The 14,183-nt window shown below is 44.2% G+C and overlaps 1 protein-coding gene across 8 annotated transcripts in view; it reads right to left on the bottom strand.

The window, feature by feature from the left end:
* SHOC1 (shortage in chiasmata 1) overlaps nt 1–14,183 on the bottom strand; it is a 310,818-nt gene that overhangs the window by 38,280 nt on the left and 258,355 nt on the right. For all 8 annotated transcript variants that reach the window (XM_083179518.1, XM_083179550.1, XM_083179508.1 and 5 more), the window contains one exon: nt 13,122–13,236. In XM_083179518.1, the coding sequence (XP_083035644.1) occupies nt 13,122–13,236 (115 nt within the window). The remainder of the gene's footprint in view (nt 1–13,121; nt 13,237–14,183) is intronic.

Here is a 14,183-nt window from a genome sequence, read left to right as displayed (position 1 = left end):
TTCATCAGAAGGTATATTACCGTGGAAAATGCGGCCCTTGTCCGCACCATAGTCCCTGTATTTGACAGGCTGCTGGGGAAGCATCACAACAGGACCACTGCATAGCGGAAGAGGGCCATGTGGGAGTCTATGATAGGCGCAGTGAATGCAGTTAGCAGCCACAAAAGAAGCGTAAGAAATGTCAAGAAGCGCTTTAATGATATAAAAAGGCTACTCAAAGCCAAGATGGCCACGAAATCAAAGAGGCCACCTGAACTGGAGGAGGCACCACCCAACCCGTGACGGTACTTGTGTAGTTTCAGCATGGCGCAGTGCTACTTCCGGGTTCTACGCTCACCACAAACTATCTAAAATAAACTAACTTAACTCCAAGCCAACATGGATAGTTCATACCTCCACTATCTATGTTGACATGGAGTTGATTTCAGATAGCGTGGCGAGTGGGAGAGCAAAGCTGGCGCCGTGAAACTACACAAGTACCCCCGTGACATATACTTCCTATGAGAAGAAACTCAAGCGAATAATCCCACCAGAGGTCCTTCCTGGGCTTCATGTGGCTGACACGGATAGGCCAGCAACGCCACCCCAACCTGGTAAGTGTTCACACATTTTCATGTACATCATTTTTTGCAATGTTTTATAACTGTAATGCTATCTTGTAATGTTTGCATAACAATAGTTCTAGTGTGGAACTACATATCCCAGCAAGGTTAACATATGTAAATGTAATGGTCATAAATTGCAATTGTTGGTGATGCTGAGTCATGTAGTTGCACACCTGCCGGTATTGGTCAAATGCCTAACAAATTATGTTACAGGTTTAAATTGCTCAGGCCCCAAACATAGTTGTAATGTTGTAATAGCGTAAACGCCTCCATGCAGCATTATTGCAGGCATTTTATTACAAATAGACTTTTTTACAAATTTTTTAATATTTAAAAAAACAACAAGATATTGCCCACAAATAATTGGTCAACATGACCCATGCTGGTAAGAAATGCTGTCCATGCAAGATTTGTAACGGCTGTCCACCATTTTGTTTGCAGATCATCCATCCTGAAGTGCCCACGCACCACACACAGGCCGACGCATATGTCAGGATGCAGAGGCTGCAGGTAAGCAAAATTAATGCAATAACGTTACACATAAAGTACACACACCCATGTACCATGCACAATAGCCTACACTACAATCTACTCCTGCACCCTACTGTAAACCAAATATAGGTTCAATGTCAACTACATTGTTTAAAGAACTTTATGCTGTATGTTTAAATTTTATTACATGCTCATTGAACCAATGTCATATTGGGTAATGGTGGACATAATAGCACATTAAAGTGCTGCCAGATATGCTGGCCATGCCATGGACTCATTGAGACCCACTACATAGCAGATATACAGATATTAATGTAATGACAAACACCCCTCCCACTTTTTAAAAATCAAACCATTAAATTAATTCCAGGGGTACATGTGTTACTGAACAGTACCCATTGTTATGTGGCATAACCCACAATACACCTTAAAAGCAAAATGACACATACTGCACAATTATGGTGGTATACTTACCAATTTCTCTTTTTGAACTGGATCATCACAAGTAGTGGTGCAACCAGGGCCGGTTAAAGGCATTATTGCACCCTAGGCAAAGCCCTGAGCACCGCGCTTATCCGCGGCCGTTATCTTACTACCTGCAGCCGCTATACAGCTGCACGGGCGGAGAGTGGTGCGGTATGTACAGCTACATGGGGGGCAGGGGGGAGTTCTACCGGTGAGTGACTATACAGCTACACCTGGGCACCCGCAGCAGGCAAACGGACGAGGGTCTGCAATCCGTGACAGTTGTCCTACTACCCGCGCGGCTACTATACCAGCTGCATGGGGGGGCTAACTGCACTGTACAACTACACGGCTACACAGGGGGGGAGGTGTTTGCTATCGCTATACAGGGACAGGGGTGGCTGTTATCCAACTGCCCGCAGATCTGCTGCACAGCTACATGGGAGGGAAGGGGGTGCTGGCAATAGGGATCTTACTTTTCACTGATGGTGCATAGTGGCCCGGCAGGCTGGGATGGATAATGGGCGGGCGGATGTTTCTTTCTTGCTCCTGTTTGCTTCTAAGGTTCTGAACTTGGTGCCGCCCTCCAGTGGCCGGCACCCCAGGCAAATGCCTAAAGCTGCTAATGGTGGCGCCGGCCCTGGGTGCAACCAACAGAAACATCAGAAATGATGGACCAAGATATGGAAATCATTCTCCAACATGTCGAAGCCTTCTCACCTGAGGAAGAAGACACATCGACAACAGTGACTCAAGGCCATCAACTGTGGTGACACCCCACCAACCCACACCCACCCAATCACCCCACACACCATCGACACCAGAAGATGTAGCATGGTCATTATACACATTTAAAAACAAACACATAGAATTCATGGCAATGCAAAGCCATTTGGGCAATATGCAAGGCTACCTGAGAAATATATTTCAACAACTTAAAAAAATGGCCACCAGTGTCTGTGTAAGTGTGGGCACACACATGTAAGAATGGCTACAACCCTGGACACACGTCTGTCCGATATTAGCCAGGCCCTACGGGTACAAAACAATAATATAGCCATCCTAAATAAAAGTGTATATGGTCAAACACAAGCTATATCAGCACAAACCAATGCCTTGGTTGGCCTGCAGGCACAATTAAATAATCAAGAAATAAATTTATTAGGTGCAGCTACTGTACATCCACTATTAGTAGTGTGTCAAGTACACCTCTGAGTGGACTCACCCACTTCACCCCCACATAGAAGTCTGCAAACCAGGGGTGGGCTGGGGTCAGGGGCAAAGGGGGGATGTGCGCGTACAAAGGTTCCAAAAAATGATTGTACAAGTTGCACATGTCTATTTTTGTTATAATACAGTTATGTAAAGCATAATATTTTAGTGAAAATGTATGGGCCAGTAATTGGACCAAAAGATAATTTTTTTCATTAGTAAAGACGTTCCTTTACAGTAAAATGTGTCTTTGGTTTCTTCAATCCTAATGTTTTTGGTAATTAAACTAAAATGCTGTAACCCACTATGGTGCTACTGTGCAGTGAGGGTGTTGAACTAATTTGGTGTGTTATGTAATTTTTTAAATTGCCATACAGCATTGTAAAAATGTACTTACCAGCATGTCATCACCAAGGGATACCTCAGGTTTAGCAGCTTCTTGTATTGGGCTCTGACTACTCCCCTAAATATTGGTGATAATGTATGGCAAATGGTTTATGGCATGTAAACACACTTACACTAAAGTAACATGGTAGTATAGTTTAGAAATGCAATTACCTGAGAAATAGCGCCTTATGATCTCACTACGCATTAGATCCCCCCTCCACGTACCCCTAACTACCGTAGGTTGGGTAGTTTCAGCTTCCTGCACGACTGCTGCATTGCCATTATCCACATAACATGGTTGGGAAAGGGCAATGTTGTGTAACATGCAGCAAGCCTGGACAATCATCACTACTTTTGCTGGGTGGAAAAGAAGTATACCTGATGATCTGTCCAAACTCCTGACTTTTCAGCACTCCGAAGGTGCGTTCCACAACACTGTGGGTGGCAACGTGTGCTTCGTTATAGAGGTGCAGTGCAGGGCCTTGCGGGGAACGCAGAGGTGTCATGAGCCAGGGGAGACACCCATATCCTGAGTCACCTGAAAAGAAAAGTTAAGGTTACTACAGTATATGGTAACATATGTGCATTTGGTTTACATGAGCAAGGGGGACAACACCAATATTCAAAGAGGTAAAGGAGAGGGACTGATTACACCTATATATTGGACATATCAGAAGAGACTACACACTTTATAGTAAAAAAAAAAAAAAACATGCACATTAGTAAAGGGTACACTTACTGTTGGTAATTAGTGGTTTTAAAAACAAGCATACCAATATTTTAGCCAGACTGACATCAGCTTTACAAGTGATTGAGGGTTAGATACATTTGTGAGTATAGTTTAGACACTATTGGCACACTACACAGGAGTGTAATAATTGTTTAGTATGTAAATAAACACATTGTAGCACTGTACATAGTGGCCAAATATTGATCTATAATAAAATGTACTTACCAAGTAGCCAGCCCTCTGGCATTTGGTGGTCCTGGAATCGGTCCCAGATTGCTGAGTGATGCAGTATTTTTAGGTTGGCATTACATACCACCTGCACATTCGGAGAGTGAGGCCCACGCTTCTTGAAAGCAAGAAACACTTAAGTGAACTTCTTAGAGAAAGTAGCTTGTGAGACCCCCAACGACCATGATGTCACAGACTGAGTGGAGCCTGTGGCCAAGAAGTAGAGGGCACACATTAATTTCTGCAGCCCAGACACTGCCTAGGATGCACACAGGGCTGCCATCAGAGATTATGGGGCCCGGGCAGTGTTCCCTCTAAGCTGTGCGCACGTGCGCGCGCACACAACTCGATGAGCGTGCGCACAGACATTACAACAGAGCGCACAAAGCAACAGTGGTCCCTTTTTGCAGTTGTGGACTCAATTAATGTGTGTTTTACCCATTAACTACATTTTGTGCTGTGTTTTAAATGTTTAAATGTTTAATATCATTTTGAAGTAAAGTTAACACAAATGCTGAACGTCATTTTCCAGTTATATATAACTGACGCACAAAAATTTAAATTTCCTTCTAGAGTTGCACAGCCAAAATCTTTTGCCGCACACAGACTTCGTAAAATTAGAGGGAACATTGGGCCCGGGACTGTCAAAAAAAGGCATTGCCCCTCTGTATATGTATGTATGTATGTATGTATGTATGTATGTGGGGTGTGTGTGTGTGAGAGAGAGAGAGAGAGAGAGAGAGAAGGGAATAGGTGGGAATGGAAGAGGGAGGGTGATAGAGAATTAAATGCATTGGGGAAATTGGTGAGTGTGTAACAAAGAGTGAGAAACAGAAGAGAGCGAGTGAAAGGAGAAATTGGGAGAGTTTAGGATTCGCTGCACAGTCGCCATGTTCCGGAGGGCTGGAGCCTTTGCTGCCAGCCCTCGCTGTCACAGTATTCAATGCCGCAATGCTGCAGGGGCTCGCTGCCCCTGACGCCGATTCTTTACCAGGGGACCAGGGGCCAGGGGACGGTGGCAGGCAGGGAGATGGAAGTCTCCCTGCCTGCCCCAGAATGTATGTGGGGGGGAGGAGGGCTCCCCGGGACCCAGGCAGCACAAGCTGCCCCCCAGGAGAGCTAGCGGAGCACGCAGGTAGAGAGCCGCTTGCACTGCTCCCTATCGTGCATATGTAATGATCTGCATGATATGCAGTGAATATATGAATTTCTAATGAGCGGCTCTCGGCCCCCTGCTGGCTGTTATGTGTAAAAAATATATATATATATTTTTTATTAAATATATATTCATGTGCTGTAAGCACATGAATAAAAATAGCATGATACCAAAATGAAAAAACAACAACTCCAGTTCACCATAAAAAGATGTTGATTGCTACACGGTGACACATGGCGAAAATCACCTAGAACGCAATTCGCCATCTGATCATTGAATACACTTATGGCGAATCAAATTGAAAAACCCATTGAAAAACCACAGCGAATTGCGGAGACTATAAGACAGTGAATTGTCCGTCATTCACTGTTCGCCGTCGGCGAATATTGCACATTGAATAGGGTGATTCAATTTTTCAGTAAAAAGATTCACCTTAGAGAATGAAAATAGCACACATTCACCGTAGAACATGGCGAATCAGCCTCATTGAATACTGCCCAAAGACTGACTTGGTTTTATTTCCAAGAAAAAAAGAAGTGGTACACCTGGCATGATGAGATCTACAACAACCTAAAACCTTAGGACCCACCAATGTTCCCTGCTCAGAATTGGTAGAAGAGAACATATACTGCTCCTATAATAACAAGGGGCCAAAAGGTATCTATTTTAAGACAATTGAGAGAGACTCTTCTTTAGGTTGTCCCATGGTACAGGGTATGTGAATAGTAAGCTGCCACATTATAGATAGATGTAAATGATAAACTGATTTTTTTTAAATATTTTTTTTGTCTTGTTATTCCCATTAAGGAATAATCCAAATACTGTTTGTGTATACTCTCCTTCTTTAAAATGATCAAACTTTTCCTCATCCTGAATCTTAAACATGATCATAGAATTACAATTTCTCTGAATTCAATAAAATAAGCTATTGGATACATTTTTCAGCCACTTGTTTATGATTACTTGAATAAAAAAAAAAACTACAAAGATCTACAGGCTTCTTAAAGTGGAAACTGTTGCCTCTTACATCCAAAAACGTTACTCAATGTAGACTTTATAATGTTAGCAAAAATGATGTTGAAAATTATTACAATTTATTATTTGAGATCTCTGGACTCCTATGCAGCTTGTATTTAGGAAAGGACACTACGGAAAAGATCTGACCCTCCTCATTTATCCAAGATTAATGCAGCTATTCAACGCAGTTACAAAATGGAAACTATTGGATTTAAATATTCCATGAATCCAAACTCCCCCCTCTGACTAAATTGTTACCTTGTTCTACCTACTATGAGGCCCATTTAGTGTCATACCCCTCCTGAAAAGTTTGAGACTTTGTTTTTCCTATTATCATGGGGACTTTGACCTATGGTTTAGCCACTATTAATTAAATCTCTGTTAACTTATAAATTGCTCTAATGTGCATGCTCTTCTTTTTTTAATTTTTTTTTATTTATTTTTTGTTCCAATTTATATTCAACTACTCTAGTTTTTGACTATGCGAGACTGTGATGAAGTTTGCCATTTGTTTCAGGCTATACCTGGCATTAACCCCACCCTACATCCCTTTAGACTGTTCTTCTATCCCCTATTTACCCTTATTCTTTTTTTTGTTATTTTCACTCTTCATCCTCTCTCTCCTTTTGTTTACTTCACTTTGAAACTTACCAATAATGTATGTGCTTTATGTTAAATGCAGAACTGATCTCCCATGTATTAATGTATTTATGTATTTACAACTCTGTAAGACAGGAAAGGACACTACAGTGATGTATTTTAATGATCCCTCCTCTATTAATGAGCGTCGATACTCATACAGCCTTTGATACCATACTTTGGTCTTTCACGCAGATCATTTGGCCAAGACTTTATTGGTAAAAGGCCCCCATACACGTACCGATAAATGCAGCCGTGCGATGCAATGTGCGCTCCCGCGGGCATCCCATCGCACAGTACAAAAAGTATGTGCTGCACATACTTTTTGTACTGCGTTTTGATCGCATCGCACGCGCATCTCATGCACAATGCATGCGATACAATTTTAGCACAAAACGTACCGTATAATCGGTACGTGTATGGGCACCTTTAGTTTGTTTCTTCTATAGCTCTCCACACACAACTCTTTTATTGTGTGAGAGTGAGGTGAAGATGTAGAGGTACCGGGCAGGGATGTCCCTTGTTACCCTCCTTTTTAACTTGTCTCTGGACCCACTTATTAATTTAATCCAACAAACCAGAACCATTGGTATACAAATAGTTTTAAAGGAAATTAAGGACACAGCATTTGTGAATGATGTGCTACTCTATTTTTCTCAGCCCACTGCCTCTATATTGTCTTAGGTAACTAAGGTTACTATGGTTAAAGACTAAAGAGCCCCATACACTACAACAGAGGTGGATTGGCTTGCTGGTTCACCGGGCCAGTTCCCGGTGGGCTGGCCCATGAGCCACCAGAACCGGCTGCTCTCCCCCACTTACATGACATGAGCGGCATTTTGCCAGAAAGCAAAATGGCCACTGGAGGGCTGCTGCGTATGTGCGCCCGCTGCAGCTCCTCCCATGGTGCTTAGCAGGGCTACAGCTCAGTCACAGCTCCACCTCAGTTCCCCAGCAGGCAGCGCAAAATGCAAACACTATCCCCTGAAGGGAACGTGCCTGAAATTAGATCCTTCTAAACATCAGTCCCAGCAATCTTACCAGAATGAAGACTGGGGAGATTCGGGTACCCACGTGGCACGACCTGAGGCTGCGGCAGTGGACTGTGGGATGTTGATTGGCAGGAGCTGGTGTTCAGAAAAAGACCTGTGGTGAGAGATGCGGCTGACCGGGAAGCCCAGCGGGGAGTCGAGTGATGCGGGGAGAAGAGGAGGAGAAGTGTCAGTGCCCTGGGAGATCCGCTGCACAGCTTCTGGCGGTGACTGGTGGTGTGGAGGAAAGAACGTGAAGGCTGCGCAGTGTGAATTGAGGCTCCAGCAGTAGGCTGCGGAACACTGCTAAACCAGGTGACCTACAGGTGCCGGAGTTTGGAGACAGGCTTGCAGCAGGAGACGTGGCTAGTCAGGAAGCCCAGAGGGAGGTGAGGTGGTGTGACACGGAGGAGAGAAGGCGGCTGCATCCTGAAAGATCCCCAGCACAACCTCTGGTAATAATTGGTGGTATGTTGGGGGATCCGGAGGCTTGGGGGCTTGCAACTAGGAGGTGGCTGCGGGTGCCTTGCTGAAGCCTGGATCCCAACCTGGGGTGAGACCACTCAGCAGCTGATACCATAGAGGACAGTGTACTCCTTTGAGGTGAAACCCCCCCCCCCCTTCCCTAGTTAGAGGGCTTAAAGACTCATAACAGGAGCTGTCTGCCAGCTTTGTCAGCACTAGAGCTGACAGCATATACTGATCTTCCATTCCTGAGAGGGGGTACATCCTTTAATTTCCAGGGACTGAGAGGCAACATAATATTTGGAAATGGATGGGAGTGGGTTCCATATCCCCTTCTGGCACGAGGCACCAGAATGTCTAGTTATGGCACTGGTGCACATGGCCATTGCAACCAGGGAATTGAAAGAACATGGGCTGCGCCAGACAGAAAGTTAAGGCCCTTCTCCCACCCTGCACCCCTCTCTCACATTGAGTGCTCTCCCAGTACTAGATAGTATAAGGGATCCTACTTTTGTGTTATAAGGGGCATATGGGGTGGAACACTACACTTTATAGGTGCCCATACACGCTGCGATTATTGCATGCGTTTTGTACTTTTAAAGTACAAAACGCATCGCATGTGCGATAATCGCACCGTGTACCTGCGGGGATGCAATGCGTGTCCCCGCAGGTACAATATTGTAAAGCACAAAAAGTATCTGCAGGCAGTACTTTTTGTGCTTCATTGCATCGCATCAGTACAGGAGTCGATGCGATGCGATGTCCATTAGAACCTATTAACTAAAAAAAAAGTCACCACATCGCACCCGCAAAGTACAGTACATTGCATCTCATCCCCCTAGCACACATATCGGTGGGTGTATGGGCACCTTTAGACACACACCCTTTGTGTAGCTACACAACACGTTTTCAGAGTGTGCATAGTTATGGCCTCCACTTTTACATACCCCTACTTCCACTTCCACCACTGCATATATCAGTCTCCGCCCCTCAGCAGACCCCACCCCCATTAGGACTGGTTCCAGAAATTTCCCAGGCTGGTTTTCGGGGATGCAGTTTAAATCCTGGCGGTCGGGATCCCGGCGTTCAAAATCCCGACGCCGGAATCCCGAACGCCGAAATCCCAACACTTTCTCCCCCCCGTGGGTGTCCACGACACCCTCGGAGGGAGAATAAATTAGTGTGCCGAGCGTAGCGAGGCACCGGGCCTGCTGCGTGGCGAGTGCAGCGAGCCCGCAAGGGGGGGCGATCCACGTCCCCCCCTTGTCGGGATTTCGGCGTTCGGGATTCCGCCGTTGGGAATTTGAACGCCGGGATCCCGACCGCCGGCTTTTCATGCCGAATCCTGGTTTTCCACCCCAATCCGCCCCTGCACTCAGGGCCGGCAACAGAAATCTTGGGGCCCAGTACACTGATATCTCTGGGGCCCCCTAACAATGCCCCCTTGAGCAGAACATTTGGTACTTATGTAATATCTGGGCTCCCGTTTTTCTTATGAGATCGCGTCCGCTCGCCACGCTTCGGGCACGGTGGCTCGCTGCGCTCGCCACACTATATAAAATCAACTCCATGCGTAGTTGGATAGTAGGGGTATGAAAAAATGGGGTGCATTTTACATGGGAGCCCAGATAATACATAAGTACCGAACATTTTTAGTATACCGCTTATTGAATGTGTTTTTTTATTATTAAAAAATACACAATTTATATTCACTAGTACTGGAGGGGTGTCTGGGTAAGTACCCTTACAGGAATCCAGGTGGGTGCCTTTATAAACCATTTCTAGGCACTGCACTGCCGCAGCTATGCTTACAGCCCGTCAGAACTTTGGGGCCCCTCACAAGCTTGGGGCCCGGTACAGGTGTCCCCCTTGACCCCCCCTGTCGCCTGCCCTGCCTGCACTACAACCATTTGTCTGACCCTGAAGTGGTATGCAATTTCCCTTGAACTCCCTCTGGACCTTCCTGGGAGGGATTCTATACGATTTTGTACTATTTTTGCATAAGATATATTGCATGTGATTAATCAAGCCATGATTAATCACGTGATATATCTTATGTATACAATTATACCATAGATATATCTTATGGGCTGGATTAGGGGGCTAGGGGGGCTGGAAATGCCATTCAAACGTTCTGCAATATATATTGCATGCACAAAAAAACCCACTCCATTTTCCATCCGATTCCATGCGATTCCGATAATTCAGTAGTGCAGCACTAGCGATCTAGGGGCTCACTGGACCGTGCATCAGATCAGATGGAAAACATAAACAATTTGCCACTTTACAAGTAATAAGTGTCCTGAAAGGTAAAAATCGTTCAAAAGCATTGTAGTGTATGGGGCCCTTTAGATGGGTGGCATTGTCTCCAGCTCTCCTATTTGGGTAGGGCTAGTTTTCCTAAAATTATAACATTCCCAATACTGATCTATTTAATTCAAGCAATGCCATTATTTCAGTTTTTCAGTTTTTGTTACATTTATTTGAAATTCCAAGCGCCACTGTCACACAATAGGACCAATTAGACTTCAGCAGTAATCAATTTTGCTAACATGACAAACTACCAACATGCAGCACTTTTGCATCATCTTCGGGACTGGATAAAAGTCACATATCCTTATAGTGATAGAGATTTTTCTTAAACCGTTTACAGTTTAATCTTTCGTCTGAGAATTTTCTACTATGGAATGCGTGCCGACTATGGAATAACTGCTTCATGGTAAAGATCTGAACCCTTTTTTTACCTTTATTACTTGACCCAGATTTTCAAAGGTGATTAGCTGCAAAGTTAAACCCATTTCTACTGTGGTCCAATTCCAAGATGGCTCTCATGTTCTATCAGTCAGTTGAGAAATAATACTTTTTTGTTCCACTTTCCTTTAGTTTATTATCAGGCTCAACATTATGTGGGCAAAATTATAAAAAAAAAATTTCTGCCCAAGACTGGGATATCACTCGTGACTTATCCTCCACCAGTACATAAGGCAATTTACACTAAACTTTTTACACAACACTTATTAAATTACAGTTTGGCCTCCCTGGTCTGGCACAGTGGCTGCACAACTTCCCTGATCTTACTGTTGATGTTTTACTAAAAAAAATGTTGATTCTCGTCACAATGGGGCAGATGTATTAAGCCTTAACAAGAGATAAATGCAAGGGTGATAAGGAGAGATAAACGCCCAGCCAATCAGCTCCTTACTGACTTTTTTCAATGCTGTAACATGGCAGTTAGCAGGTGATTGGCTGGACGTTTATCTCTCCTTATCACCCTTGCATTTATTTCCTGTTAAAGCTTAATACATCTGCCCCATTATTCCTTCTAGTTCATCCAGAGAATTGTTCATGAATATATATGACATAACCTATTTTAGTCCACATTGGGTTTTTTGATGGGTTCTTCTTTTTCACATATGTGCACTCGATGTGAGAAATAATAGGACATCCCAGTGGATTGTGAAATGCTTTGCGGGTTTTAGGGAGGTGATAGCAAACAGGAATGACATGATGGAGGGAATAGAGGAAGTTATTCTTAGTATGTACATTATTCCAGGGTTGCCTACCCTCCCATCTGTTGATGTCCCCGGCTCCCACGTCACTGGGCGCTTTCCATGGCAATGCCAAACTTTTCATGGGCGAGACTATCCACTGCCACCCCCGCAATATTACGTGCGTGCACCCGGTGAACAAACTGTTTGCCTTGGCCACACGCACCCATCGTATGCACATGCTCAGAAATGTGGCTGTGCATGTGCATACGACCACCATTGCTCCCCGTGCAAACAGACCAGAATAAGGGCCTATATTTCTATGGATGCTGATATGCATCTCAGTCCTTGCATATTTGGACATATTGATGCACTCCAGGAAAGGGCTTTACAGGCATAAAGCTTTACACCAATTTGCATATATTTACCATATAATATGGATATCCTTGTTTTAAAGAAGAATTTTGCAAAGTCCCGGAGGATTCCCAAACGTCACACAATGGTGGAATGATGCAGTTCTTAAGGTATGACAATACCTGACTTTAGTGGCTGCAGAGTGTACCTCAATTGTGGCTGCAGAGTGTACCTCAATATATTCTTTAAAACAAGGATATCCATATTATATGGTAAATATATGCAAATTTGTGTTGATTTAGACACAAAATTATTTCTCCATAATATTGAATGCTAGCTGGAAAATCCATATTCATCAATATTTTGTATTGATTTTTCACAATTTTTTATGGTACTTATGTATTATCTGGGCTCCCATGTTAAATGCACCCCATTTTTTCATACCCCTACTATCCAACTACGCATGGAGTTGATATTATATAGTGTGGCGAGCGCAGCGAGCCACCGTGCCCGAAGCGTGGCGAGCGCAGCGAGCCCCGCGAGGGGATGCGGTCTCATAAGAAAAACGGAAGCCCAGATATTACATAAGTACCTTTTTTATTACTCAAAGAGAATTCTCATATGAAATGTATAATGTGTGTTTTGTCCATCTAAGAAGGATTTTGTCAGAAAGAGTGAACTAGAATAAGGCCCATTATGTCTACTCTACCTATCCACTGCACATCTGGAAACTTAGTGCACACCCCTCATACGTTGACAAATCACAAAGACATCCATCAAGATGGATTAAACATTTTTTTTTTAAATTATGTTATTTAATTTTTAATATAGCCTTTTAGTAGTTAATTTTACCTTGATTCCAGAACTTGCAGTATTTCTGAAGTGTTTATAAGTTCCTCTGATGACAGAAAGACATATGGAACTTGCAAGTCACATAGAAGATATTCCCCACTGTGCTTTGTGGACTCTTACAATAAGACAAAAGCAAAAATGAAACATGTTAAAGAAACATAATTCAGAGTAATGTTACATAAACTGGAATCCTTTTGAATAATGACTCACAAATATTCAATAAAGTTTAAAGCTACATGGCATTATCATGCAGTGGGAATAGTAGTGTTGTATGTTCCTCATTATTGTAACCTCTGTGTCCTAACAATCACAAGAATTGTATTGTCCTGCAATTGAGATCCCCCCCTGTAACAGTGGTGAATAAACACTGTGTGCATGTGCACAGCATCTTTTCACGGAAACAGAGGGACAGCAGGCATGGCCAGTAGCCAGCGACCCTCTCCCCCCATTGCCGCATGCTTACCTGTCCGCGCGTCCCGGCTCCCCTCCTGGCTTCAATAAATTCTATGCAGACAGACCACGATAAAATAGCCACCCCCATACCGCAGACAGTTTCAGAGAACAGTCTGCTTTATGGGGCGGCCATTTTATCGTGGTCCGTCTCCATAGCATTGATTAAAGCCAGGAGGGGAGCCGGGACGCGCGGACAGGTAAGCATGCGGGGGATGGGGGGCGGGGGGATTACTACAGCACCGCAGCCCCCCCCGGTGCCCCCATATGCACAGCGCTCCCCAGCGACCGCGGGGGCTGCGGTGCTATAGTTACGCCACTGCCAGTAGCTCATGCCTTCATGATGATGACAATTGGAAACTGGGCTTCATGGCAATTCTGCAATCATGATCCATGCCTCTTTCAATGAGGCCACACCTCTTTTTCAGGAGAGTACTGCAATGCTATGTGTGGGAATCCTACCTTGGATTTTGCAAATGTTGGGCGGTATGTTAATCTGAGAGAGGCTGACAGGAAAGCAGCAAGAATTGAGCTCTTAGTAGAGAAGAGAGCCCATTTGCTGTGCTGCAAGGGCCCTTTAATCTCTAGGGTGCAGTAGAATCATACTCAGGG

This window comes from Crinia signifera, chromosome 1, assembly GCF_055691185.1.
Source record: "Crinia signifera chromosome 1, ASM5569118v1, whole genome shotgun sequence".
Taxonomy (NCBI): domain Eukaryota; kingdom Metazoa; phylum Chordata; class Amphibia; order Anura; family Myobatrachidae; genus Crinia; species Crinia signifera.
This window is presented reverse-complemented; position numbering and strand designations above follow the sequence as displayed.